At 55.0% G+C, this 27,690-nt stretch overlaps 9 protein-coding genes across 9 annotated transcripts; 4 read left to right on the plus strand and 5 right to left on the minus strand.

Annotated features, from left to right (window-relative positions):
• GLRG_01695 (uncharacterized protein) lies at positions 1 to 678 on the plus strand (the record flags this gene model as incomplete). The annotated part of the gene is made up of 2 exons (XM_008092380.1): positions 1 to 54; positions 148 to 678. The coding sequence occupies 2 exons, from the start codon at positions 1 to 3 to the stop codon at positions 676 to 678; spliced, it is 585 nt and encodes a 194-aa protein (XP_008090571.1).
• Positions 679 to 1,221: 543 nt separating this feature from the next.
• Positions 1,222 to 1,836, minus strand: GLRG_01696 (uncharacterized protein; the record flags this gene model as incomplete). The annotated part of the gene is made up of 2 exons (XM_008092381.1): positions 1,222 to 1,641; positions 1,735 to 1,836. 2 exons carry the CDS (start codon positions 1,834 to 1,836, stop codon positions 1,222 to 1,224), a joined length of 522 nt encoding a protein of 173 aa, XP_008090572.1.
• Positions 1,837 to 3,193: 1,357 nt separating this feature from the next.
• GLRG_01697 (uncharacterized protein) lies at positions 3,194 to 4,565 on the plus strand (the record flags this gene model as incomplete). The annotated part of the gene is made up of 4 exons (XM_008092382.1): positions 3,194 to 3,502; positions 3,564 to 3,754; positions 3,832 to 4,429; positions 4,497 to 4,565. 4 exons carry the CDS (start codon positions 3,194 to 3,196, stop codon positions 4,563 to 4,565), a joined length of 1,167 nt encoding a protein of 388 aa, XP_008090573.1.
• A 2,571-nt stretch (positions 4,566 to 7,136) lies between these two features.
• Positions 7,137 to 7,685, minus strand: GLRG_01698 (uncharacterized protein; the record flags this gene model as incomplete). The annotated part of the gene is made up of 2 exons (XM_008092383.1): positions 7,137 to 7,305; positions 7,564 to 7,685. The coding sequence occupies 2 exons, from the start codon at positions 7,683 to 7,685 to the stop codon at positions 7,137 to 7,139; spliced, it is 291 nt and encodes a 96-aa protein (XP_008090574.1).
• A 2,766-nt stretch (positions 7,686 to 10,451) lies between these two features.
• On the plus strand, positions 10,452 to 12,970 carry GLRG_01699 (ubiquitin carboxyl-terminal hydrolase; the record flags this gene model as incomplete). Its single annotated transcript, XM_008092384.1, has 4 exons — positions 10,452 to 10,490; positions 10,622 to 10,768; positions 10,840 to 10,853; positions 10,909 to 12,970. 4 exons carry the CDS (start codon positions 10,452 to 10,454, stop codon positions 12,968 to 12,970), a joined length of 2,262 nt encoding a protein of 753 aa, XP_008090575.1.
• A 680-nt stretch (positions 12,971 to 13,650) lies between these two features.
• GLRG_01700 (uncharacterized protein) lies at positions 13,651 to 14,178 on the minus strand (the record flags this gene model as incomplete). The annotated part of the gene is made up of 4 exons (XM_008092385.1): positions 13,651 to 13,706; positions 13,789 to 13,896; positions 14,027 to 14,086; positions 14,151 to 14,178. The coding sequence occupies 4 exons, from the start codon at positions 14,176 to 14,178 to the stop codon at positions 13,651 to 13,653; spliced, it is 252 nt and encodes an 83-aa protein (XP_008090576.1).
• Positions 14,179 to 14,792: 614 nt separating this feature from the next.
• GLRG_01701 (Alg9-like mannosyltransferase) lies at positions 14,793 to 16,696 on the plus strand (the record flags this gene model as incomplete). Its single annotated transcript, XM_008092386.1, has 3 exons — positions 14,793 to 14,805; positions 14,879 to 15,328; positions 15,417 to 16,696. 3 exons carry the CDS (start codon positions 14,793 to 14,795, stop codon positions 16,694 to 16,696), a joined length of 1,743 nt encoding a protein of 580 aa, XP_008090577.1.
• Positions 16,697 to 17,501: 805 nt separating this feature from the next.
• Positions 17,502 to 24,155, minus strand: GLRG_01702 (protein phosphatase 2C; the record flags this gene model as incomplete). The annotated part of the gene is made up of 3 exons (XM_008092387.1): positions 17,502 to 17,690; positions 17,747 to 23,176; positions 23,411 to 24,155. Coding segments are annotated over 3 exons (6,364 nt in total), but the record flags the coding sequence as incomplete, so codon positions are not given.
• Positions 24,156 to 25,339: 1,184 nt separating this feature from the next.
• Positions 25,340 to 25,519, minus strand: GLRG_01703 (uncharacterized protein; the record flags this gene model as incomplete). Its single annotated transcript, XM_008092388.1, has 1 exon — positions 25,340 to 25,519. One exon carries the CDS (start codon positions 25,517 to 25,519, stop codon positions 25,340 to 25,342), a length of 180 nt encoding a protein of 59 aa, XP_008090579.1.
• Positions 25,520 to 27,690: the final 2,171 nt, after the last annotated feature.

Raw genomic sequence — 27,690 nt, forward strand, 5'->3', positions numbered from 1 at the left:
ATGGCTGCCCCCGCAACAAAGACGATTGCCGACCTCTCCGGCCAGTGGGTTATGGTACGTTCAACTGCAGCCCCCCCTCTCCAAAGGACCTGACGCCATGCTAGCTGTGGTGCGAACGGTAATGACAGAATACTAACAATCTTCCAGAACAAGAGCCTCTCTGACTCTTCTGAGCCGGCCCTCGCCCTCCAGGGTATTGGCTGGATGACGCGTAAGGCTATCGGCTTGGCTACCATCACCCTCACTGTCAAGCAGTACACCGCCCCGCCTTCCCCTCCCAGCCAAGGCACCGAGCCCGTCACCCACATCGACGTTGACCAAGTCGCGACGGGTGGTCTTAAGGGCACCTCGGAGGAGCGCTGCCTCGACTCCGAATTCCGCGAGCACTCGGATTGGCTATTCGGCAGCGTCCGCGGCCAGAGCAGCTGGATGAGCTTCGACGAAATCGAGGACGAGTTTCTCAAAAAGGGCTGGCTCGAAGGTGAAGGCGAGGCTGTGGGCCCCGACGGCAAGAGCCACATATACAGTCACGTCGAGAGCATTGACAACGGCTGGACCGCCACTCAGGTCTGGGGCTTCCAGACCATCAACGGCGAGAGACGCCACGCCCGCAACATTCTCGTCCAAAAGGGCGGCAAGAGAGTCGAGATCCGTCTCGTCTACGACTGGGTCGCCTAGAGTAATTGCGTTGGATCCGGATTGTACTGCATGTAATGGCCAAGGGGCAGTTTGTCTTATACGCGGATGGGTTGGAGTTCTACACTACATGCAACGAGAGCAATGGCTCTTACAGACACACACACACACATACACATACACACACACGAGACTAACAATACCTTCGCGCACATGATGGCGACATGCCCTACCAAGAGTAGACTTTGAGAGCACGAATAACAGTTTAACCCGATTCAAACGCCTATTCCTTACGCGTGATGATTTATGTGCAGTCGTGTGTGACAACAGAGCAATGTTGAATCGCCGCTTGCCCCTCTAGTAGTCGGGATTCCGATGCCTTTCCCTCCGTTCCACGCGAACCGCCAACGCCCGAGTTGATGCAGCCACCTCCCAACTTTTGCTTCTATTTTCTTTCTTCCACCATAGCGTAACCTGTGTTCGGTCCATTCCGCTACTACTGTTGGATATCAAACGACCCTTTCTCTGACAAATCTCATGTTTTCTCCGTCATTGGATCCCCCCTTTTCCTCAAAAACGCTTTTTTCACGCCGGCCTCCTCTTGACGAACTCCTGCAAGTCCTCCACCGTTGCGACGCCTAGCACGAAGCGCCTCTTCTCGTCCGTAATTACAGCGAAGTGACTCTTCCTCCCCTCGACGCCGTCGCCCTCGAAGAAGGCCTCGAGCTCCTCCAGCGGAGTCTGCATCGAGATGACGCGGTACTTGCGCCCCTTGCGCTGGAACCGTACCATAGCCTTGGAAAGCGGATCCGAGGGCGAGACCTTGCCAGCGTCGAGCAGAGCCTGGAGGTGCGGGATGGAGAGGTAGCCGACAAGGGCGCGGTGGGCATCGACAACGGTCAAGTGAGTGTAGTCGCGCTCGAAGGCCGACATGAGGGCGTGGGAGATGGGGTCGGTTGGGGTGAAGGAGAGGGCGGCCGGGGGGTCAAGGTCTTCTACGGTGGCCTGGACGGTGAGAATGTCAGTATCAGGCAGGCCTCGGGGGAAGGGGGCGTGTAATTGAAAACAAAGAGGACGGTCAAGGACAGGAGGACGTACGCCGCGATAGCGAGAGGACCATTTCGAGACGTAGGGGGTGGAAGCGTCGCTGGGCTGCGATGTGGACGCCGCCGCAGCCGAGTTTGGAGCCAGAGCCGCCATTGTGGACGTTGCGGATTGTTTTGGGTCCGTTGTAAGGCTGGCCTTTTTTGGTTGTCGTGTGTATGTATCTCAGGGTTCTTCTTGGAGGGGGCGGTGTCGACAGGGCTGAAAGATTTGGCGGGACATAGGGACCTGAGTGTCTTGAGTGCCAGGCGGGGGCATGGCCCGCCTCGTACTCAAGGTTTCACTAAGCGGCGCGCCGAACTGGTCCTTCACCGAGGAGGCGGGGGGTTCCACAGCGGTACGAGGCTACTGAAGATCACTGGTAGGGAAATGGCAGGGCCCAGTAAGAGCTCGACATTTTCAGCACTGGCAATGACTGGAGGACATGGGACTCGTTTCTCTGAGGCCTCTGGATATGCTGTAATCCTTAACGCTCAGATTCCACAACAATACTGCGAACTATGACTATGACTATGTTGACCGACCGGCCCTGAGACGTTGGACAGCTCAGGCTCCTTTTACATATGTACATAGGTACGTCCATTTACTGGTCTTAAGTGCTTGTTCGCCGTTAAATCCGGGACACGGGCGGCAATAAGCCAGGACCCGTTCCTCGATAACAACACGGAATCCTTTGGTGCTGCTTATCGGCAAAGTTCTCCACTCCAGCTTCCACTCTGGACCTTGTGCTTCCAGTGATGTCACTCCTGCATCTCAAGTACTTCCGCGCGCTGAGGCTGCGACGGCCTGGACGACGTCTCTAGGTGATACGAAGTATCGGAGACCTCAGGAAGACAACCCCCTTTTGACCATCCCATCCACACCGTCGTTCCTAAGCTTCCCGTCCAGTCACTGCTCGGGGCGCCTTCCCATAATAGCATGCATGAGACAATAAACCTGCTTTCATGACATCGCATACTCCAACCTCTCTTTCCGTTGTCAATCAGTGTGTGACACGCAAATCTGCGACCTCTTTTCCCCATTCCCCTAGTCTGCTTCATTTCGTGAGCTTCGCTCCTCTGCTTCCGTCCTTTGAGAAGTGTAAGTTCAGCCTCAAGAGTATCTCGTTCTTGCGCCGGAAACGGTTGTTCGTATCGCGTGACATCCACCTTGATCCTTCCAAGCTAGAGCATACCCTCAGCTCCTTACCTCACCGCGTCGAGAGAACTTCTCGTCACTGGTTTCCTCCTCGACTAGTCGTCGTCGCAAAGGAATCTTGCTACTGCGCCGTGCCCGTCTTCGAGCTCCAGGCATCGTTGCGAAACTCAATTGTGCACTCGGCTCACCTTCCGACCCAAATCCCACGGATTCAATTGTCCATCATCAACGCCAGGGTCTCGATCTGACGCTTGGATTAGAATACTTTGACCTATCTCAATCCCCCAATCGGCCCCGACGAAGCAGCGTCCCGGCCATGTCGTTCCTCTACCCGCGAACCGATGCCCTCAAGGGTTGTCTCTCTTCACCCTTTTACGGCGCCGAGGATGCCGGAGCTACCCTCCACCGCCGACAGCAGCCCTCGCGCTACCAAGCTCGCCCGGAGCTCTACGGCGCCTTCTCCACCGTCGACGATGTCAAGGGCAAAGCCAAGCAGCTCAGCGCTGAAGCTGCCGCCGAGTTCGACAAGGCGAGCGCGAAAGCCCAGTCTGCCGCCGGTGGCAAGATCGAGCTGTATTCGGGCAAGTACTATGCCGCCTGCACCGTTGGCGGTCTCTTGGCCTGCGTAAGTTGCCTGTCCGTTCGAAACATGTTGCGGAGGATACGACTGGCTAATCACGTAACAGGGGCTTACTCACACTGCCGTGACGCCACTTGACCTCGTCAAGGTTAGGAGACAGGTGGACAGCAAACTGTACACGGGGAACTTCCAGGCCTGGGGCAAGATCTTCAGATCGGAGGGCCTCCGCGGAATCATGACCGGCTGGGGTCCAACATTCTGGGGTTACTCGGCCCAAGGCGCGTGCAAATACGGCTTGTAAGTGATCCAATGCAGGAGTGCCGAGCAAATAAGGACTCGTTCTTCGGCATACACATGTACTAACCTACCCTAAGCTATGAGTACTTCAAGCGACAGTATTCTGTCCTTGCAGGCCCCGAGAACGCCGAAAAGTACAAAACGCTCCTCTTCCTCTCCGCATCGGCCTCGGCCGAGTTCCTAGCTGACATCGCCCTTTGCCCCTTCGAGGCCGTCAAGGTCCGGATGCAGGGCGGCATCCCCTCCCCCTACAAGGGCACCCTCGATGGCTTCAGCAAGGTAACGGCCAAGGAGGGCGTGGCCGGCTTGTATAAGGGGCTGTATCCCCTCTGGGGCCGCCAGATCCCCTACACCATGATGAAGTTCGCCTCCTTCGAGACCATCGTCGAGATGATCTACCATCGCCTCCCCGGACAGAAGAGCGACTATAGCAAAGCCGCACAGACGGGCGTTTCCTTCGTCGGCGGCTACCTCGCGGGTATCCTCTGCGCCATTGTCTCCCACCCGGCCGACGTCATGGTCAGCAAGCTCAACGCGAATCGCCAGCAGGGCGAAGCGTTCGGCGCTGCCATTGGACGTATCTACAAGGACATTGGCTTTGGCGGCCTCTGGAACGGTCTTCCCGTCCGTATCGTTATGATCGGCACCCTGACCGGCCTCCAGTGGATGATCTACGTGAGTTAATGCTTGTTGAGAATTCATCTTTTCGAAGGGAGATTCGGCGACTGACAGCTTTGAGCAGGACTACTTCAAGATCTTCATGGGCTTCCCGACCACCGGAGGAGCTGCCCCCCCGGCCGAGAAGAAATAGAGCGAGAGAAGAGTATTGATTCCGCGGGAGGTGAACACAGCACGTAGGTTTGGGTTGTTCGCAATGGGATGGGGGAGACCAGAATCATCAGTAGATGATGGGGGGTTTATGTGCCATTCTTGATCCGAACATGAGTCTCCTTGGCCGTTAGAACTTATCCTGACCGTCTACGCTCTAGGCATGTCGAAGCATATTGAATCTTGACAGTGGCTGGTTCACTCCTTTGGAAGGTCTAGAACCCCATCAAGTGACAACACCTGCTGTCGTTGCCGTCTCCTTCGCCCAGGAAACACTGGGTAAGAAGAAAATGGTCGGGAAGCGAGAAGCGAAGGAGAGAGGTAACACGAGCGATAGCGTACCGATGCCGACCCTGATTTACTTATAGAGCAACGATCCAGTGGCGTAGTTTCACGTAGTTTTGCTAGCCTAGTGGTCAAGGCGCTTAACAACGGACGGGACTCTAGCTCCCGCCGCCGCCGAGAACTGTCGCTGAGTACAGCCGCGTACGCATTCTTTATAGCCATCCCCTCTGTCCATTCCCTCGAATATCTGAGATGCACCAAGACTGAGCAGTCGGAGGGGAAAAGGGGGGGGAGGAGGTAGTGTGCGCCGACGGACTCAATATCTGTAGCGTTGGACAAAAAATAATAATAATACGGATGACGGCACCTACGCAGTGCTCAAACTGTCCGCGTGTTAAATCTCCCAGCACGCACCATATCCTGCTTGACTGGACCGCTTAGGAGGACGTTGTATCTGCGCCAACCCCATTACAAAGTAGAATCCCCAGCCGGGCCCAGAAAAGTTAAGCTTCAGGTTTGGATTTGTCTCAAGGTCACCAATACCTAGTGAAGATACGGAAAGGCAGTTTTGGACATGGCGCTTATGGTCGACATCACGCGTGCCGTACAACCCCGTCGCACTAGAGAATGTTAGCCTCGAATGCGGGCACTGGGCGGTTCCGCACGCCGGCGCCCCCCTCCAACCTTCCAACTTCATGACAGCAGAGCCGTCCGAACCTCGCTCACGCAGACAACGGCATTCTGATTCCAGACAGCACTTCTGCCACCCCCGAAAGACAAGAACTCGGGGAAATTGTTAAGTAAAACCTCAGTACCTGTTCTCTTTACATTGGACCAGAGACTGCTTGATCAACCTTGGGACGTTACATCTGTACACTACTCCGTATTAAGACGGGGAAAAGGCCAACGCCATGTTGCCATTTCGTCATAGCACACCACCTGGTGCTTAGGCGGCAGTGGGGGAAGCGGCACCGAGGAATGCAGGGCATGACGCCACTTCTTCCAGAAGTTCGTGGGAATCGGGCCGGCAAGGAGGCGCGTGGAGGATGCTGACCTACCACGAGGCGGCAATGAACGAATCATGCGGTGAAGGAGGGCGGTGGCACCCACCAGTCGGTTGTCCCATTGGGAGAGGCTAGTTCTAGTGGGCGTGGCCTGGCTAAGATGTGCGATCAAGTAAGCCAAGGAGCGCCACGAGCGAGGCACAACGACGATAGCCCGAACAGACGAATGTGAGGGTGTTCGGTCTTTGTTTCCCGAAGATGGCGCAAAAAGATGAAAACTGTCTAGTGGAATTGAAGCGCGGGGCATTCGGATAGGCACTGACTGCTCTCTCCCATCAACGAAACTTGTTTGTCGGCGGAGTCAGTGAGGAGGGGAGGGTTCGCCATAGGCTCTGAGCGCTGAGGACGAGCCATGAAGAAAGTGGTTTTGATCGGACATGGATGAGACAGAGGTGCAGCAATGAATTGAATGCGCGGAGTGGTGATTGGTACCTCATCGGTGTCAAGCGGATATCCCCCGCATAGATGCTGGCTGGGTTACAAGTAGCGTTCCCCCAGCCTGGTGGGAGTACCTAACATACCTAGGTAGGTGGTAGGTACTGGGACAAGGGGAGGCAAGCAGCACCAGATCGACAGAGCCCCTCTCCACTGCTGTGTTTGCAAAGAGACTCGGCTTGTCGGAGGGACCGCCTTGTGTCTGGTATCTGTACCTTAGTCATAAGATGAACCGAATAAGAACGGTAAGTGAGTCGGCGAATGGGCTTGGGTCCAGCAGCGTGGATGAAGGCAGCAACTAGGCCGCCATAGGTAGCCAGACACGAAATCGCACCAGTAGCGTCAGGCGGTTGGTCTTCTCCTACCAGCGGCGATGCAACAATTTCCTTTGGGGGTGGCCGCACCGCACCACCGAGGGATCCAACAGAGCGGAGAGGCCTGCCTACATAGTAAGCGGTTGCAGGTAATAGGGTGGCCTGGCTTAGCTCGGTCTGACCTGACGGGCCAGCCGCTTGTTGACGGATGACTTACCCATCCTTGCTGCAGCAAATCTGCCATTTTCAGGTAAGGCGGGTTTAGGTTGCGTTACGTTGCGTCGAGTTGCAACTCACAAGAGAAGGGGACCATGTCCGTCTGAGGAGGGGCCCTGGTACGAGATGCACGGTTGTGGGACACACCCTCGAGAAGGGAAACGGGTGATAGGGAAAAAATAGACAAGGCGGAACGTGGATTTCGGGGTTCCAGTGCCCAAGCCAAGATTGTTGACCGTGTCAAGGAGAGGTCGCAGAGTGCTTGTTCTGGACGGCGCCCGTCTCATCGTCATCCCGCCGAGCCTGTTGGGTGTTCAGTGTGCGTAGGCCTGGGTGTCGTGCTGACCTTGGTGATATAGGGCGGCGGCTAGGGTTATTGCGCAGGAAGGAAGGTATGGCGACCGACTGACTGATTAGCAACGATTGATTGAGAGACGGATTGCCCGGTGACCCTTGGATTCTGGGAGTTTGGACATTGGGAACGAAAAGTTAGGTAAAGTTCCAGACGCCCATGATGACCACACGATCCCGGAGACATGCGGGGATATGACGGGTACATTAACACAGCACAGCGTGGCTGTGGCCGCACCCGAATCGCGTGTTCTCGGGACCGTCTGTTTTGGACATTTCTGGCAGCCAAGCCGAACGACGTTCGGCCCCCACGTACGGATAGTGCTTGAGGAACTTCGGGTGCTGCTGTGCCGCAGGGCGCCACAAGCGCTCAGACACGAGAGTGGCGGGGGAGGAGGAGAAGGAGAAGAAGAAAAGGAAAAAGAAGGAGGCGGCCATGGCGAATCTGACGGGCGGTCGTCTGTTGTTGTTGAGACTTATCCTGGTTTCGAGACCCGTTGATGTGGAAAGCCAAAGCCAAAGAGCGTATCAAGCGAGCATATCCGTAATAAATCTGCGAATGTCGTTGGGCCACAGATGGCCGCTGTTCCATTGAAACAGCCTCTAGAGGCAGTAGCGTACGTGCACTACCTAGGTCAGTGTCGGGATCTAACCAACGGCGATGTGGATGAATGTAGTTTAGGATGCAGGCTTGGAACCTCGGTGATAAACAGTTGGGCGAGACAAAAAGACGAAGCAGCTCCGACTGTGTGCACAGTTCTGATGATGCCTTGACCCGCTACTGCATCTTCTGGCTCAAGTACAGTACATACCTACCTACCACTTTCCAAGGGTCGGACCTGATTTGGCACTCGGGTGACAGAGAGCATTAGAATGCCTTTTGGTGGTGGTTGTGGTGGGAAAAAGGTATCCTGTTTTTTTCTTCTTTGTTGTCACCCGAGTGCTTGGGACTAGTCTTGCTCCCACTCCTACCTTGGGTGGGAAGCTGGAAGGAGACTGGCTGGCTGAACGAATCGACAGGGACCTGCCGCACCTGGTCTGTCTGTTACGCTACTAGGTACAGGTACGTACAGGGTGGCAGGGTACCATTGTACATTGGTAAGGTAGGTAGGTAGCAGAAAGGTGCAGTACAGTGTACGTACTTACGACCCAGGGCGTGGTGTTCTCTGCGGGTAAGAGTGCGGAGAGACGAGAGAGTGAGGGGTGGCTCGCATGGCAGGCTGTCGATAATGTGCTCCGTGCCCTGATGTTGGTGGTGGGTGGAGCAGGGTAGGAAAGGCGGCTTGGAGCAGAGAGAGCCACTTGATTGTACTATAGATACTCGGAGTACTAACAGCAACAGTTTGCGGGACGTCCTTAGTATAGGGCAGACACTCATTTTGGATGGCCACTGAATGAGATTCCGTCCTTCGGAAACTGCTTGGCTTCGAGAGGTTACGGGATGGCTTCTGACTGAGACATGATCCAGTCTTTACAGAACGCCTCGCCCTATCGTGGAACACGGGATGGAGAAGTAGGTAGACTGCCACCTCCGTACGGATACACTATACGGGTATGCCAGGGCCAGGTGACACGTCGTGCCGGCGTCCTGCAGAGCTTCTGGTCGTAGGTAGATAGTGTTAGTGTAGTTGGTTATTAATTCTTTTTTTTTATCTCTTTTTCTTGGACGCTACTTCTGTTTGACACTCGATCATTCCAACCGTACGAAGACCAAGGTGCACACTACCTACCTAACCTGGGTAGGTGTGTACACTACTCCGTACCTGACCAGACCAGACCAGACCAGACCACCAATCCACTCACTCCAATGCGGTTGTCGCTGTTGCCGGGAACTGCTTGCTGCCAGGCACACTCAGTGCCCTAGCTTCGCCTTCGCACCCGATCCGACATCTCACTACATCGCAACGTTGAGCAACCCAGCATGGAAGGTGAGTGTCGAGATACGGCCATGTCACCCGTTATCTCCGCGGCCATGTGTTTTGGAAGAGAACGAACAGGCACTACCTAGCGCCAAGACTCCCTAGCCAGCTTTTGTCATGTACTGCCCTGCCCTGCTCTGTCCCGTCACCTCTTTCTTCCCTCATTTCATCATCACTTTGTCATCCTCTAACTAGGACTCTGTTAAACCTCAACCATTCCCCCAAACGCACCGACGAGGAGGGGAAGGACACACCAGGGGGGGCACATTCGCTCCAGCCTCCATGCAACAACCCCCCTGGTCGGGAATCCCATGTCTGGACTGCCTAGCCTTGCACTCGCTCCGTGGTAGTACTAGGTCCGTTCTGTGTCCCTGCAACCCTTCGATTCCTTCCACCTTCCCTCCACCTTCCCTCCACTGGCACTGTCAGCTTGTGGGTTGCCTGGGTGGAACACCCCTCGTCGTTGGTCCCACCACTACCTAGCAGCCTGCCATCCCCAAGTGCCCCAAATGACCTACCTGCCTACCTACCTACCACTTACCTAGGTATGTACTTCCCCGTACACTACACACAGTACAGTACCTAAGTAGGTTCGCCTACCGAGTCTGTCGCTGTCTGTCGCTGTCGCGTTCTACTTCTCCATCTGTCCAATCCTGTCTCGTCTTTGCTTTCCAACCCACAAGCTCGCCTCCCGTCCTGCCTGCTCCTTGCTATTTGCGCCCATCAACCCCAGGACCCCAAGTCCTGAGAGTCCCAATCCCTCCCTCCCTCTCTATCTGTGTGCGTGTGCGTGTGCGTGTGCGTGTGCGTGTTGTGGCCCGGCTGTTACACCTCTTGTTACTTTCCTCATCCTTCCCCGTCTTCTCCCACATCGCTGTCTCCTCTTTCTCACTGCTAGCCAACACGGCCCGGTCCCATCTCTGCGTCCTGGCAAATGCTGCCGCCTCAACCACCGTCCGCTTTCAATCTCCCCTGACATCTCTCCGTCCTCTCTCCATCCTTCCTCCACAGACCAACCGCCAACTTCGGCCGAATTCCCGAGAGCACGACCCATACTGATCGGTGCCACAACCACGCGCATCGCCCGAATTCGCTCCAATACACGACATCACCTCTCCCCGCACTCCCCTCGATATTATATCATTCATCGCGAGCCCAATTGCCTATCGCATGGTAGTCTTTGCTTTCTCTGACCGGCCTTCGCGAGCTTGTCTCGCGCCGATACTACCCGACGAGAATTGACCGCGGCTTCTATTCATAAACGGATCGGAGAGAAGTCGCCAACATGGCAGGCTTCTTCAACAAACTCAAGGGTGCGGGAAACGTACGTTCGCTCCCTCGTCAACCCTCAATCACATCCCCTGAACGTAGCGTCTGATATTACTCGCTTCTCGTCTCCGTCCTCCTGCTACTATCTCCGCGACGTCATTGCTGACAGTGATCACGGTACTCAAGACAACATCGAGCCCCACCAGCAAAGATGCGCCGAACAAGAAGGTCAAGGAAGAGCCAGCACCAGAGCTCACTCCCCTGGAGAAGATGTTGCAGAATGCCGGTCCGTTGAGGGAAGATGGCACCGACAAGTTCTTTGGCCTCGAGAATGTAAGTCCTCAAAGCCCCACCCGGCCTACCACCCTCTTTCCCGAGACAACGAGTACTAATCGGCCCTATAGTTTGGAAATACCTGGTACGCAGCTTCGTCGCCGCCGTTTGCTCTCACTCACTGACTGTCTCCGCCGCAGCTACTGCAACTCGATCGTTCAAGCATTATTCTACTCGGAATCCTTCCGTGACCATGTCATCAAGTATCCGCTACTCTCACCTACCGATACCCCGAACGGAACCCGACCGAAGGTGAACGTGACGATCCGGCCGCCCGTCGCAAAAGAGCCCCCGAACACCCCTGGTGCGAAACAGAAGGGCCTTAGTGCCTCGGAGTCGACGAGGCGCAGGCAGGCCATAGCCGCGGGAATGGTCCCTCCTGGCGCGCCAGCAATACGCCCAGAAGATAAGCCTGATTCCCCAGAATACAAGAAGAAGCAGGCCATGATCAAGGGTCCGATTCTGGAGTTGGCGCAAGAAAACCCGTCCGCGTACGGCATGGAAGAGTGTACATTCACAGGGCTCAAGGATATTTTCCAAGCACTCATTGAAAGCAACACGAGGACGGGCGTGCTAAGCCCACAGCGGTTCTTGGAAATCTTCAAGCGAGACAACGAGATGTTCCGAAACTCGATGCATCAGGATGCCCACGAATTCTACGGTCTCGTCCTCAACGACGTGATATCCAATGTCGAGGCAAACGCCAAACGAGTTCAGGAGCGAGAGGCTGAGACGAAAGATGGCCTGATCCAGTCCGTGGAGAACGCTCTTGGGGCAGCGAACCTCATGAACCGGTCACCAAACGGGATGGGTTCGCCGGGAACTGGCTGGGTGCATGACATCTTCGAAGGTGTCTTGACGTCAGAAACGAAGTGCCTCACTTGCGAAACCGCTTCGCAACGAGATGAAACATTCCTGGACTTGTCCATCGACTTGGAGGAACATTCGTCGGTAACGTCTTGCCTGCGCAAATTCTCGGCCGAGGAGATGTTGTGTGAGCGTAACAAGTTTCATTGCGACCATTGCGGCGGACTTCAGGAGGCCGAAAAGCGAATGAAGATTAAGCGGCTACCGAAGGTTCTCGCACTGCATTTAAAGCGATTCAAATACACTGAGGACTACAGTCGACTGCAGAAGCTCTTCCACAGGGTCGTGTACCCATATCACCTGCGCATGTTCAATACCACCGATGACGCAGAAGACCCCGACCGGCTCTATGAACTATACGCCGTCGTCGTTCACATTGGCGGAAACGCCTACCACGGCCATTACGTCTCGGTAATCAAGACTAAAGACCGGGGCTGGGTTCTCTTTGACGATGAGATGGTAGAGCCGGTTGACAAGCATTTTGTTCGCAATTTTTTCGGCGACAAGCCTGGAATGGCTTGCGCCTACGTTTTGTTCTACCAGGAAACCACTTTCGAAAAGGTGCAAGCTGAGATGGAGGCCGAGGGGCTGGAGGAAGTCAAGATCGCCAGTGAAGCTGCCAACGTTGCTCATGAGAACGGTCAGCCAAACGGCACAAATGGCACGAATGGCACAGCCCCGCTTTCGAAACAGTTCACGCAGCCCGTCAGTCAAACAGACGAACAGGAGCCGCTTCCGAGCCTCGCGCATGCACAAACCGCCCCGGGTAAGGTGGAAGCTCCGCCGCCAGAAAAACTGCTTCCAGCGTACGAGAAGCGTGCCGCTCCTCCTGTTCCTACGATTCCTGCTAGTATTGCCAGGTCCAACACGGCGGCGAAGACGGACAAGTCCAAAGATGACAAGAAGCGCGAGAAGAAGGAACAGGAAGCTGCGGATAAGGCCCGGAAGCAAGCTGAAAAGGAGAAGGCGAAACAGAAGGAGAAGCAAGAAAGGGAGAGTATGGCCCGGGAGAGGGATGCCTATCAGCGAGAACAGGACGACCTGCACAAAGCAATTGAGGCCAGTAAGAAATCAGCACCGGACGATACCAAGAAGAAGGACTCGTCAAGTCCAGGCGGGTTCCTCAATCGGTCGAGCCGGGCAAGTAAGTCGATGAGCAGGAAGAGTTTTGGGTTCCTGAGCAAGGATAAAGACAAGGGCGAATCGCGCCAACCATCAGAAAATGGTCACAACGGCTCCGATGGATCACCAAACCAGCCAGATAAGCCCAAGGAGTTGAAGGAGCGGTTCAGTTTCAATCTTGGCAGGAAGAAGAGCGGCAACTTGCTTTCATGAAGCGACAAATGACGTTTTCATGGATTTTTCCGATGGCTCCATTGTGATATATTGCAGTACATACATTCAGAAAAAGGAGGGGGAGGGGGGTCGAGATGTCGTTTTGCGCGATTGGCGCAGTACATGGCCAAGAAAAACCGGCACGAATCACCATCATTGGGTACACGAAGAACTTTGGGGGTGGGGGAGACGACTCTTGGCGCAAGCAGATACCCGAGCATGGTGTGGTTTGCTTGGATAAATTTTTTTTTTTTTTCACTTACTGATGGCATAGGGGGATATGTGCGATGATGGCATCTCGAGCGTTACTTTCCCTCCGGCATCTTGTCGGGCTGTACAATAGCACAAGACGCCGCCGATGACAGATGATAAATATCGAGAGCCGATGTGCTTTCGGGAGAGCCAGGAATCAGTTCGGAATAGTTGAAGCATTATCCCCGCCCAAGATTTTGACGATAATCGATCGCTGCCAGTGAATTGTACACTTGGACAACTGATGCCCAGCCGACAAACCCAAACCGCGCCCGCTTACCCCCCCTCAACGCCGTTTCATTACCATGATGCCATGCGGTGGAAAAAGTGCTATAAGCCATGTGTCTGATCCATTTTTCGACAAAAACCCCAAAAATAAGTGAAGATGCAGCTATCGTCATCCTTTCCCCGTCTTTGCCTCTGGGTTTTTAGCCGAGGATGAGTTCGTACAAGATGATGATGGTGTTGATCCCGATCAACGGTACTGCGTGAAGTACTATCAGCACGAAAGTCGGGGGAAATAGGAGCGCAGACAGGTTGCGCGCGCTCTCTGGAGGGGTTCGTACTTCTCATGAGAGTCCGTACGCTGGCGATCAGGTTAATGATCTTCGCCTTGACACTGGCGTCGGTGCTTGCGCCAAAGCTCGGGTCGTAGGAAGAGGGGGAGAGGTTGACTATTTATTTTGCCGTTGTTAGCCGGGCTTTGTTCCTGCACCAAATACCGGGTCCGCTATGCGCCTCGAGGTCGTAGATTCAGGGGATAAGTAAGCGGGTGGGAGAGGGCGAGGGAAGAGGGGCCCGTACTACGCGCGAGGAAGCGGTCTTCAGAGAGGATGGCAATGGCGTTGATAAGGAGGACGGCGACTAGGAAGGGAGGTGTTAGTATCGTGGAAAGCTTGCGAGATTCGTACGAAGAGGGAAGACGGACTGTAGAGGAAGTTCCCTATGATGTACATCTTGACGGTTCCGTTGGCTTCCGGTCGCCCACTATCGGGGGAGCTGGTATTTGGTCTGCTGAGTTGGATCGAGGCGTAGCGTCTCCTTCCGCTGGGTTGGGCTGAGGTTATAAGAACGAAGCGCCAGGGATTGGGAGCCAGGTGGTGATAGTGACCGGTTGGATGGAGGGATGTGTTGTTCTGTCCAGAGCTTTGGAGGGGGACGTTGATCCGTTCCGAGGATCCCTGCATTGAGGCACTACCTGTCACTGTGTCCACTAGCTCTCTGAGGGAGTGGTGTAGACTGACTACTGAGTAAGATCAGCATTGCTGTGAGCGAGCTGGGGCCGTGCACGGACGCTCGCTCAGAGCTCACTTTCTCAATGGCATTGGCAGGCACGAGACGCCAGCTTACACCTGCTCTGAATCCAAAGACGAAAGTCGTGAAGATCTCAAAATGAAAAGGTGAGAAAGCACAGGGCAAATTGTTTCACAACCTCGCGGCCTGCCCATTGCTTCTCTTCTGTTCGCATTTATGTTCGTCCTTCAGCAATGAGATTAAACATCAGAGACTCCTTTTCCCTTTGCGACACATCTCTGCTCCCCCCTTCGGACCCTTTACTCACCCATTCACAATGAAGCTCCTAGGTAACTATCTCACAACGCACACCCTCTCGGTCCTAATAGTCTTTGGTAAACCTCCCACACTAACAAACTCCAGATGTCGCCCTCCTGGGTCTTATCCCTACTCTCATAACAATTCACCTTATTCTCGTCCCGGACACGAAAGTCGAGGAATCCTTCAACATCCAGGCCGCCCATGACGTGCTCGTCTACGGCACGCCCACTCACGACGTGGCAGCTCGCTTGCGCGCCACCTACGACCACTTTGACTTCCCCGGGGCCGTTCCGCGTACATTTATCGGCCCTGTACTCCTCGCCGGCCTTGGTGGCCCTGTTGTCAACCTCTTCGGCTTCCACCACGCCCAGCTTATCGTCCGCGCCCTCCTGGGGTTTGCTAACGCTGCCGCGCTGCTGGTGTTTGCAAGCAGCCTGAATAAAGGGCTGGGCTCGAATGTGATGAGATGGTGGGTTATGTTGCTAGTCAGCCAGTTTCATGTCGTGTTCTATGCTTCGAGGACGTTGCCCAACATGTTTGCCTTCGGCTTGAGTGAGTGCCCCCCCCCCCCCCCCCCCCCCCCAACCTGAGCCCTCAGCCTCCCCTCGAATAATAGATCCAAAGGACTGACACTGCCCAGCAACACTTGCCGCAGCAAACCTGCTTCCATTCCCTTCCACATCTCCCAAGTCCCGCTCCGCGCGCCTCCGCGTCGCGATCTCCCTCCTTGTCTTCGCTGCCGCAATCTTCCGCTCCGAAGTCGCCGTCCTCCTCGCAACCACAGGCCTCTACCTTCTCGCCACGCACCAAACCACGATTCTCCACCTTGTCCGCCCCTTTCTCATCTCCTTCGCCGTTGCCGTCGCTGTCTCCGTGCCCCTCGACTCATATTTCTGGCAGAAGCCGCTCTGGCCGGAGCTCTGGGGTTTCTACTACAACGCCATTCTTGGCTCTTCGTCCAACTGGGGCGTCTCCCCCTGGCACTACTACTTCTCTTCGGCATTGCCGCGCTTGCTCGTCAATCCCCTGGCCTTCCTCCTAGTCCCGTTGGCCCTCTTTCACCCAGCAACATCCCGCACAGCAGCTGGCCTCGTGGTGCCCCCCCTCCTCTTTGTTGCCATCTACTCCCTCCAACCACATAAAGAAGCCCGCTTCATCTTCTACGCCGTCCCGCCCCTGACCGCCGCAGCAGCCCAGGGCGCAAACCTGATATTCGCTCGCCGCTCCAAGTCTCCGCTCTACGCCCTGGCCTCGGCCGCCCTCGTGCTCAGCGTTCTTGCCTCCCTCGCCGCCTCAACGGGCATGCTTCTCCTCTCTTCCCTAAACTACCCCGGCGGCGACGCACTCCGTCAGCTGCACGCCCTGGTCGTCTCCGACTCCTCGGGCAGCGGTGGCGCCGTCACCTCCGTCCACACCGATGTCCTCAGCTGCATGACGGGCGTCACCCTCTTCAATCAGAACCTCGTCGGCCTGCCCAAGAACCCGCATGCCCGCGCCCTGGAGTCCGCCCTACATGACGGCACCTCAGCCTCGACGATGACGTCCTCGCCGATCCTCACGTTCGACAAGACCGAGGACAAGGCCGTCCTCGCCGATCCTGCATTCTGGTCCCGCTTCGACTACGTCCTCGCCGAAGACCCGGCCTCCGTCAGGGGCGGCCAATGGGAGACGGTCGGCATCGTGCAGGGCTATGCCGGCGTCGAAATCCTACGACCCGGGTCCAAGTCCCCATCTGATGGCGGCGACGAGGAGGAAGGGGAGCCAAGGGTCCTAGGAAGAGGTTTGGTAGTCAAGCGGGTGCGTGGGCTAGTCCGGGGATTAACGGGCGGCTGGTGGGTTGGGCCGCGCATGGAACCACGGATCCGGATCCTGAAACGGACCAAAGACGCCGGCGCCGGTGTCCGGGTCGTCTCTCAGTAACAGTGTGGAAAATTTTCAAGTACGTTACAACACTCGGGCTCAGAGTAACTCGCTGGAAAAGTATGCCGTTCGTGTATTAAATAAGGACTTGCTAAATAAATCAAGGCAAGCTTTGCCACATAACTCCGGTCATGGCAACATTGACATCACGTTAATACAACCTTTAGATAGAGCTCACTTCAGCAAGAGGCCATGGGACATGAGGCATGGCAGTTGAAATACGGATTGAATCGTTCAATACGCCGCGCAATGTGCTCCGGATCAGGTAATAAAACAAGCAGACACTATCCTACTGCGAGCCTACCAGAGCGTGACTTTGTTTCTCGCTTTCATCGCGCGGCCGTAACCGCCACCCGCCTTTGAACAAAAAACATCGAATTCGTAGCACAACGACTTTTTTGGTTTTCATTCAATCCAACACAGGCAGTCCCGGCTGTCGCCGCCTAGCTCTCCTTCCGACAGAACCAGAAAAGGCCATTGCATGCATCGCGCATCCAACGCGCCTCCAAAAACCGTCACGCGCAGCTACTCATCATTCCCCAAAGTGAGCCAAAACCCCCTCTCCTGAACCAGTGAAATACAGGAAGCAGCCGCCAAACGGCTGCTCGCTAGAACTTTTTGGGTGTCGTCGTAATCGCATGATACAGGAATGGAATAAGTATACAAGAGCGCCGTGTTCCCTCTCCAAAAGAAACGGGTATCCGGGGGTTGTTGATGTTGACGAGATGCTGTCTCGCGTCATAGGTATACTATATATGTGATGCCGTCGCATGAGAATCATGAATGAACGCTCGCCACACCGCTTTCATTCCGTTTCGCTTCCGTCTTCGGATTCGTCCAGCTCGCCGTATAGTGCCTTGTATCTTGCCAGCTCGCTCATCTGTTTGGCAACTTGGTCGAGAATGTCGCTCATAGAACCTCGCATGTCCTGAAGCTGTTCCAAGGGTGCATTGCCGATAGCGATATGACGTAGTGACAGGGTCGTGACGCAGGTCTGAACTCTTGTGTTAGTAAATGCCTTCCTTGCACCCCAGAGCTAAGGAAACTTACCTCTATTCTGCTCACTTGGTGTTCCATAAAGTTGAGCAGAAACCTCTCCGTGACTTCACCTCCACGGTGCTTCATCCTCTCCAGTAACTCTGTTTCCGGTGGTTGCAGGCCCTGGCCGGACACGTTCTCGAGCGAACTGCACAACATCTCTAACCTCAAGCTGACACGCCACAAAGCCCAGATAGACTCGGTGTCAAAAGCCAGCTCGCTGCCCGCCTGAAGGATCGCGGGCTTGTCGACCTCAGTGCGTTGCTCGTGTTGTTGGTGGTGCTCGATACGGCCTGCAAGAGCATGTGGGTACAGCGAGTACACGACTTTGGGGTTTTCAAGACCCTTGAGCTTCTTCTCGCCCATTTCTTTGACCTCGAAGCCCTGCGAACTAAGAGAGCGTAGGTCCTTGCGGATCGAAGAAGCGAAGCCCTGGTCGTCGTCGAACGTGTCCTCAGACCCAGTAGACCCGTTCCTGTCCGTGTCCTGGTAGTTCTCCAAACAACGCTGTATTTCCGAAATAAAGTCGGATGAAACAGTGATCTGACCTCCATCGGCGACGGAGGAGATACGCGAGGCTTTGTTGACCATCGGTCCAAAGTAATCCATACGCCTTGTCACGGGGTCCATCTCGCTGACGGCTTCGCCATAATGAATACCCATGCGCACAGAGAGACCCTTGAAGATCAGGGCATTGTCCTTGTCGTACAATGGCTGACATGAAACGGAATTCAGGACCTCGGAGGGCCAATTAACATCCAGCAGCGACATCTGGACGGCAAAACACCAGAGCAGCGCTGACGTGGCCGTCGGAAACGATACCATGAACGCGTCACCTTCAGTCTTGACCTCATATCCACCAATCCTTCGGAGTTGCCGACGCATGACCTCGTTATGCAGTTTGATGGCAGATCTCATGGCAGCCGGATACATCTCCCAGAGAGTTGTCGAATTCTTGATGTCAGTGAAGGCGATCGACACGTTGCCCGTGGGCGCTGGGATCTCGGCTTCAAGACGCTGCAGCGTGGAGTCGAGGACATCGCCCTTGTTCCTCTTGCCTCTGCGTAGAGGTTGCTGGAGGTCGTCGGGAACGCCAGAAGGATACAGCGACATGCTCTGGCCTCGATGAAGTCTTGACCTCTCGCTCCTCCTCTTAAGATCGGCAACGCTGATCATCATGACCATAATCTTGTTTGTAGCGCCATAAGCAATGGCCAGGTCTCGTAGCTTTTGCGATGCCCTCATGAGATCACCACGCTCCTGTCTCGCAAAGTCAACAACCAGCGCGGGATCCAAGTACTCCCAGAACTCCCTCGTCGCGATCAGGATTATGTCGTCCTGCTCACGAATCGTAAAGTTGCTGACATAAGGCGAAGCCTGAACTGCCGGCATCAGGTCAACGTAGCCGAAAGCACGCGAAACCTCGAGAAGGTCGTTGAGTCTGCCGTTACGAGAAACCCAACCGCCGGCCTCTCGAATACGTTGGCGCTCACTGGGCTCTGCGGGGTCATGCTTTCGTGTGAGAATCTTGTGAGACCCGTCGGTCTGAATGAGCATGGCTTGAGCATCTCCCACATTGGCGACGTAGAGTTCTTGGTTTTGGAGATAGACAACAGTCGCAACCCCACCAGAGTTCAGGTCTTCCTTGCTCAACACAACGGGTGTCGCAGAGCCCCTATGCGTCTTTTGCGAACGCTCCTCGGTGTGTTGGATAGCAATGGTAACCAAGTCTTTATTCAGGGACAAGAAGGCGCGTCTTAGAGCATCCACGGGTGTTTCGTTGAGCCGCGTCTTGAGAGCCTTCAATTCCATGGTGAAGATGTGGCCGAAGTTCTCGTGTAGGTACTTGGCAATCTTAGAGCCGCCGCTCGATAGCGCTTGACCGTCGAACAGGCCCAGCAGGGTCTCGGTCTCCGAAGAGTTGTAACGAGGCACCACAAGATCGATAGTCGACAGATGCTCATTCTTGCCCAACGTGTCGGCCATACCATAGGGAAGGTGACCCGCCAAAGACCCGGACGTGCGCACACGACGATCCTCACTTTGATCCGGAATGGTGGGCTGTGTAAGGGTGACATCCATGAGACCTAGAACTCTAAGGTTCAAGAGCCTGTTGAAGTCGGCCAGCGATTCACGGTTCGGAATTGTCGGGCCCGTGACTGTCTGTTTTATCTCCAAGCGCTTGTTGCCCGAGAGGTTGAGATACCTCAGGTTCGGGTTGAGATTCCAGTTCCAGTCGTACGGGACGTTACAAATGTTGTACTTCAGGTAATTGCTGCCGCAGTCCAAAACTGCCAGTTTCTTAGCCCTGGATATGTCGGCTGGCAGGTTGGTGAACTTATTTCCGTTGATGTGTAACACCTGCAACAAACTGGCGTCTTCTAGATCGTCGGCCGGTAGGGTCGTCAGTTCGTTACCAGACAAGTAGAGCTCCACCATCTGTGGCCAGCTCTTGATCGATCGTTGAGGCATATCGTTAATGTAATTCCACGATAGATTGAGGACACGTAGCTCGGTGAGCATAGTGATCTGGTCAAAGACTTCGTCGTCGAGCTTGTTCTCTGCCAAGTAGAGGTGGCGCAAGGATCCCGCAAACGTTGTGTAAAGCCGCGACGACAGACTCGAGTCCTTCCTGGCGGTTGCAGAGGGGGGTAATGGCGGGACGGCGCCTTGTGATGCTGACCTAGACACCACTGAGGTTTTACGACCGCCTTTGCCGTAGACCGATACGACAGAGCTCTTCCTGTCGGCGCTGCCAGGCACAGGCGAAGGTCCAACACTCAGCAAGGTTGAGGACGAGTTTTGGCTTGGCCTCCTGGAAACATCCTGAGACTCCTCGAGAGGGGATTGTACTATGCGTTCCATGGGATTCGGCTTGTTGACAGGCGCCGGTGTTTGCGCTTCCTCGCCTGCCGGCCGCGGCTGCCTCGAGGCCGGCTTCGGGAAGTTTTCAAGGATGTTGGAGGACGCGTTCAGGGTCTCGAGCTTGTTGGCCCACCACAGTTCCATCGGCAGTTTTCTAATGTTGTTCCTCCGCACATCCAACACGCGAAGCTCAGTCAGACACCCTATCGATGTGGGCAATTCTGCCACGTTGTTGTTTGCGATGCTGAAGTGCTCCAGCTTGCTCAAGTTTCCGATTTGTTGTGGTAGAGAGACGAAGTAGTTCTTGTCCAACACGAGACGTTCCAAGTTCAACATCATGTTAAAGGTCTCGTCAATACTCGCCAATTGACAGTGGGACAGGTTGAGCATCTTCAACGTCAAGACAGGCTCGATGATCTCAAACTTTGTGATCGGGTTCGAGTTCAGCTTCAAGCTTCTTATCCTCTCAAAGCTGCCGATAAACTGAGAAATGCTGTTGTGGTCGGCCGAGAGGATTTCGAGCTTCGGCAGCAGGGAGATGATGTTGATACTCGTGATAGCGTTGTACTTGATGTCCAACTCTCGAAGGCCGGATAGCTCGGCGAAGGAATCCGGCAGGGAGTTTGACAGTCTGTTGTTGGTGATGACAAACTTCTCCAGGTTTCTCAATCTTCCAATCTGGTCAGGCAGGCTGCTGATGGAATTGAAACTGAGATCCAGCTCCACCAAACTCTCAACGTCGCAGAGGAAAAGCGGAAACTTGTCCAGGAAATTGGAAGAAATGTTGAGGTTCCGAAGAGCCTTGTAGGCACCAAAGTACTGCGGAAGAGCCTTGAGACGGTTGTTGGCGATGTTGAGCTTCAGGATGCCATGCAGCCCATGCAGCTCAGCATGGTCCAGCTGGTCGACTCTGTTGTTTGAAACATCGAGGTAGGTAAGCTTTGCCGCCTTGCCCAGGCTTGGGGGTAGCCTTCGGGCTTCGTTGTTGTTAAACTTGATGTCTCTCAAGTTTTGGCACGACTGAATGAAGTCGCGAGGAAGATCGAGAGACAGGTTGCGGGAGAGGTTAAGCGAGATGATTTCAGACGCTCTGGAGTAAAGCGATATCGGAATGGTAATGAGATTACGGCCGGAGAGGTCAACGTGATTGAACTTTTGAATGCGTCCGAGGCCGAGATCATTCGTAACCGAGTGGAAGTCGCTTTCTCGCGAGGAAAGGAACATGAACCGGCACAGATAGCTGTTGTCCTCTCGACCTACGTCCTCGATGCGGTCCCGCTCTTCGTAGCCAATCTGTTGCAGCAGTCTTTTTTGCATCAACAGCGGTCGCTCAGCAACAGAAAGCACGCGGACCAGATCGTGCTTCTTGAGGATTATGTGGTAGTTTTCCAAACCGTCCGTCGCGTATGTCTTCTTGATGAGCTGGGATATGACGTCGGTGACGCTGGCGTCAAGAGCCATGGAAAGGGTCGCGAACGTTCCGTCTGATCTAAAGATTCGGATGCAATAAGGTGTCATCTTCTCCTCTGGGCGAGGGGGGCTGCCAACGTCGTCGATGTCGGGCGCCTGGTACGTAGTATCTTCAGTATTACGGCGAACAGCCCAGCTGTCGGGCGCGTTCCAAGAACCATTGGGCCCAGGTATGGCATCGGGCTTCGCGGGGACAGGAGGGGGTTCGACTTTTTCGGGATCGACGATACTCGCGATGAAGGCATGGTCCATTGGTGTCAGTGGCGGTGGTTTCGTGAGAATGCCCTCCATGTCGCTCAGATTGGTGTCCAAGTGGAAGACAGTGCCGAAACCACCTGGCTGCCTGTCTGTCGGCCCGATCTGCTCGTCTTGTGCCTCTGTCGGTCGGTGCTGTCGTCCTTTGCTCTTGGAGAAGGGGAATCTGTTGTTGAACGTCTGCACCTGTGGCTGGTTCCGCTGGTTGTAGGCGGCCAGTCGAGGGTCTTGGTCCGGGCCAGGCTCGGTACCTGAGAGCGTAAGCGGGAAGGTTGATGGCGACATTTCGGGTCTGGCAAATTCAGGTCGCGATGGCTTCGTGGCCAAGGACCTGGTAGACCCAGGCAACTCGCGCAGTCTAGAGGACCCGTCATCTTTATCCTTATTCCGCCGCAGGCGATGCAACAGATTTCTTTTCGAGTGGTGGTGCTGCTGTTGCTGCTGCGGCTGGGGCTGCTGATGCTGGCTCCCGGGCGATATCGAGCCGTCGATGGTGCCGTGCCTCGAGCTGAAATAACCGCCGCTCGGAGTTGGGCTCTCTGCACGGGATCGATTGGAGCCGTACATGACGGTGGCAGCGGAAGCGCCTCGTTCTCGGGAATTCTGCACTTGCAAGCTCGCTTGCGAATCTTCCCTACTTACAGTTGGTCGAAGAGCCTTGCCATCGTCGATGCTCCTGTTGTGGCGGTGATGGTGGCCGGGGAGATGCACGATTGAATGGCCAGAGCGGTTTGATGAGGAAGTCTTTGGTGGGTTTTGCGAGTTGTTGGGATTTTCGTTGTTCATGTAACGTTCGCGGTCGGGGCCGCTCAAAATGTCTCGAACTGGGGCCTCGCCGAACCTGGCAATATCCTTGAAGCACGTTTAGCAGTCTTGACTCGAGGCATGACGGGACGGGTGAACGAAAGGGCAATAACAGAGATAAGATAAGGTGATGGGCTAATGCGGCGCAGTTCCCGGATGCGAGATAGTGGCGCCAAGGGTGCGGATTAGCGGATATTTGGGGGGGGGGGGGGTAAAATGGATGGATGCGCAGGAAGAAATGTTTGATGACGGGATTCATTGGAGAGGGAGGGTCAGACTCACGTCGGCTTCCTGATAAAGAAAGGGCACTACTTCGGGGGCCGGCACAGGCGTCCTAGGCCTGGAGGAGGAAGGCGAACCCTCGCGGTCGCGTGCATGATCGGTTGCGTTGGAGTAGTTGCGGTCTCTGGTAGGGCGACTGTGGCTGTAGGAACGCGAACGGTCCCTACCGGAACTGGAATGCAAACTACTTTCCGATCCATCGCGGCCAGGAAATTCCTCGCCAAAGAAACCCTGTAGCTTTTGCAACCCACCTCTTCGAATGCTCGTCTTGGAACCCTGGCTGCTCAGCGTTGTTATGCTCGCCAGCGAAGGGCGCCGCTCGTCTGCAAAGTAGGCTACATCGGGCGAGTCCTGGCTGCCAGAGGATTGGGGCGCGATCCTGTGTGTCGGGGGACGAAAGCCTGGCGAGAGCTGGGACGCGACAGACAGGTTATCGCTCGAATCATTGTAGAAGGTCGTCTGGTGGGGGGTGGATGCGGTGGCACCGCCGTTGGAGGGCGACATCCAGGGAGCGACTTGAGAGGTTGAAGATAGGGTGGCCGTTGGAGGATTGTGCTGGATAGAGGGCAGACGGCCAGCGGATGTCTCAAGGACGGCCAGGTCTCGACGGTAGTTGGCAAAGTCGCTCAGGCGGTGATCGCGAAGGGGCGAGACATTGGAGTTCGGCTTGGGTGCTACTGGTGACAAAGCTCCACGCGGCGCAGAGGCGAAGATGGATGAGGGCGGCTCGACTGGGCTCAAATCACTGATGAATGGTCTAGAGGGGGGGGTGGAACGCAGGAACCACAGTCAGTTATGGGTGCATTCGTCAATGAATCAAGATCAAAATCATAATAACAAGAAGAATAATAAAAAGGATACCTCTTGAGAGGGGGAAAGAAGAGAAGGTTCTCGGAGTAGAGAGGAGGAATGAGACAGCCTGAGCTGAAAGCCGCTTGGGACCAACTAGAGGGATCGAAAACAGCGAAGAGCTCCACTAACGAAGCGACGACAATCACAAAGCTTCCCTTGGGCAGGGGTAGATAGGATTGGATGAGAGAGGGGTGCAGGTTCGGATTCAGGTAAGGTACGCAGACGTGAGGCTTGATGGCTTAAAGTCGCCGGCCCCTTCAATTGGAGGGGACGAAATGGTGGAATGGAAGTAATGAATGTGAATGCGGAGAATGGGGGAAGGGGAGGAGTGCGTGCTATTGCTGTGAGGTAGGTACAGGGTAAGGTGCACGCACATGTGTACCTCACAACGCGAGCTAGAGAAGGCAACAGAAGGAGCTACCCGGTAGCATCAGCCAGCGACAACAGGGCGGCAGACAAACCAGGCAGAGCAAACCAACGAGGGCAGCAACAAGGTAGGGAGGGGGGTGGGGAGGAAAAGGAAAAAGAAAAGGGCACAAGCCACACCACTTGCGTCTCGCCGCAGGGGAACTGAGTTTCGGGGACGGCACGCAACAGAGATGAGTGCGGGACAGAGCCAGGCCAGCCAGATCAGACACCACCAGACACTACTCCGTAGACACTAAAACAACGGGCCAACGGGGCAGGGGACAGTGGGTAAGAAAGGTGATGACCGGGGCCGCCTCACCACTCAACTCATCCATCTCACACACTTCCCACGAATAATGGGTTATAAGGAGACCTCAGAAGGACCCTCTCACCCAACCCAAGGCAAATTGGACTGGGGTCAAGAACTAGCGTGCCTAGGGAAGGGCTTCTGTTGTGGGTTGGGGAAGGGGGGGGGGGGACTGGCCTGGGCTGACCTGACTGGAGTTTCGATTCAGGGCTTGTGTGTTGTGTGGATGATTTGACAACTGCTTGATCGACTGGGGACGGGTATGGTATGGGCATGGGTACGGGTACGGGTATAGGCACCGGGGGGGTAGGTGGACCAGGGCGGAACACGACGAGGCAAAACGCATACAGGAAACATGACACTCACTTCTCTGCGAGGGATCCATTGACCTCCGTCTTGAGGCGCATAGACGTGGACGACTTGCGCGATACCGGCGACGTGTTGTTGGGAGGTCTCACCGTGGCTGGGGATCGGCTGAGGGTGCTGTCAGTGCTGGTGCTCGTGAGAGAGCTGAAGCGAATGCCCGCCTCATTCCTCGTCATTGTCGCCGGGACGTCGCAGGAGGGCGTAGAGCCATGTCATTCCCGAGGACAAGGGCGAGAGAGGCCCAGAGGGTACCGAAGGATGCCTATGCGGTCGCGAGAGATGAAGGGGCTGATGGCTGCTGCGGTGTGGACGAAAGCGTGGTGAACAATGACGGTTCGGCAGAGGTAAACGAGGGCGGGTGGATAAGTTGGGTGGCGCTTAATGTTCACGGGTGTGGCAACAGTGACGAACGGCGATGTCGATGGGCGTCTGGTCGCCGGATAGAGGGAAATGCTCGCAGCAACAGATCAAGGAGCGTCGGGTTGAGGAGGGGAAGAATGACGCTCGCACGCGCGCGCGCGCGTGTGTGTGTGTATGCGTGTGTGGGCGCGCGGGCAAAGAAAGACAAAATATCGGTGCGGCTAGGTCATGCTTTTGATGATGTGGCGACCGGGCGGAATGCGAACTGGAATCAAAACGGCAGTGGAACTCGCGGCGCTGTGTTGGTGGTTTATCGCATCACTCGTCACATACAGCACGCGTGTAACGTGGTGAGATCCGGAGGATGGGAAAGAGCAAGGCGGGAGGAATGAAGCTGCGCGACCAAGAAAGGCAGGGCCGAAAAGAAGTGTGTCTTGGGCCCAATTCGATACGGCAGCGTGAGGTCGGGCGTATGTGTGTGGTATGTTTGTTGGAGTATGGCGTGCGAGGTTGAGAGGGAAAGAGAGAGAGACAGAGAGGAGGTATAGAGAAGTTCTGATAGACGGGTGTGATTGAGCAGGACAACAGCGTGAGGTAAGCGGCAGCCCTGAAAGCAAAGGCAAGGAAGGGAAGGGGGGCCGCGGGGGAGGGGGAAAAAAAAAAGAGGCAAGACAGAGTTGTGCGGTCTGTGAGACGGACAAAAGATGCATCCTGCACTCTGCGCTGGCTGTGTTCTACAGAAGCAACCATGAGGCTAGACTGTCGCTACTGATTACTAGGCAGGTAGACGTTTGGATTGTGCATGCCTGTTGTCCGCCTATCTAATCTGGCGCTTGGGTGGTTGGCTCAGCCGAGTTGCTGAGACCCGTGTCTGATTTCCCAATACATGTGGATACATGGGTACATCCGAGATTGTCATGTTGTCGCTACTAGTGCGAGCGCGGTTGTGGATGCGGGCACCAATTCCGGGCTTATAAACTATAAATGTATAACGTTTGATATATGTCGATATGGGCGGCGCAATGAGCCCAGAGGAACATCGTCAATTAGCAATAAGGCGGCTGAATCATTGATAGTCAGGCGCTACGTTTTCACTCTCTGTCTGCTCTGCTCCTGCGTAAGGTATATGATCGCAAAGATGGTTGGCTGGCTGTATACATCCGACTTTGGCATGGTTTCCGGCGCAAGGACCTTTGGTGTTTCCGAACCCCCCCGCCGGATTATCTTTTAGGACATAACAGCCATCACTACAACGCCAACGCCAACGCCAACGCCAACGCCGATGCCAATGCCAATGCCAGCACCAGCGCAAGCGCCAACTGACGTTTCATGGGGGTTCTCACATCTTTATTCGGGGATTGGACCTGCTCCAGGGGCCGCTCGTGTCGTTCTGCCCATGTCGTAGTGTCATGAGCCGTGGCTTTCAGTTGAGTGCCCGTACGCCCAAACGGTTAAAAAGCCAAGGTGATTGAGCTGAGGCCAAGTATGAGAGGGGGGTAGGTACCTGCCACGGGCCACACCCACACACGCTAACTCTCACTCACACTCGCCTTTACCCCAGTACAGCACACGCGAAGGTACCCGGCCACCCGGGTGACAAAAAGGATAGCACACCAAATTCTACCTACACCATACAATCACAACCGACATAGCATTTCATTAATAAATATACCCATACAAATCAATTAAATTAAATATAAGGCAGTTCTACTTACTACTAAGCACGCTTGCTATTAATGTTAATTATTTTTTTTAGAGTCTGTACTTTGTAACTAGGCATTATAATAGAAAGGCAGTTTTGCTGTAGAATAATCATAAAGAAGGGAGGAAAAGGTGGGGATAGGTGGGTGGGCAAGATTTGGTGTGCCATCTTTTTTGTCACCCGGGTGCCGGCGTAGTTCGCGTCGGCTTGTGAAATTAGCCGCTGCATCGAGTAAGGCATGGAGGGATAATGCATCGAGAGTGAGAAGGATGACAACGACAACGA

This window comes from Colletotrichum graminicola (assembly GCF_000149035.1).
Source record: "Colletotrichum graminicola M1.001 genomic scaffold supercont1.4, whole genome shotgun sequence".
Classification (NCBI taxonomy): Eukaryota; Fungi; Ascomycota; class Sordariomycetes; order Glomerellales; family Glomerellaceae; genus Colletotrichum; species Colletotrichum graminicola.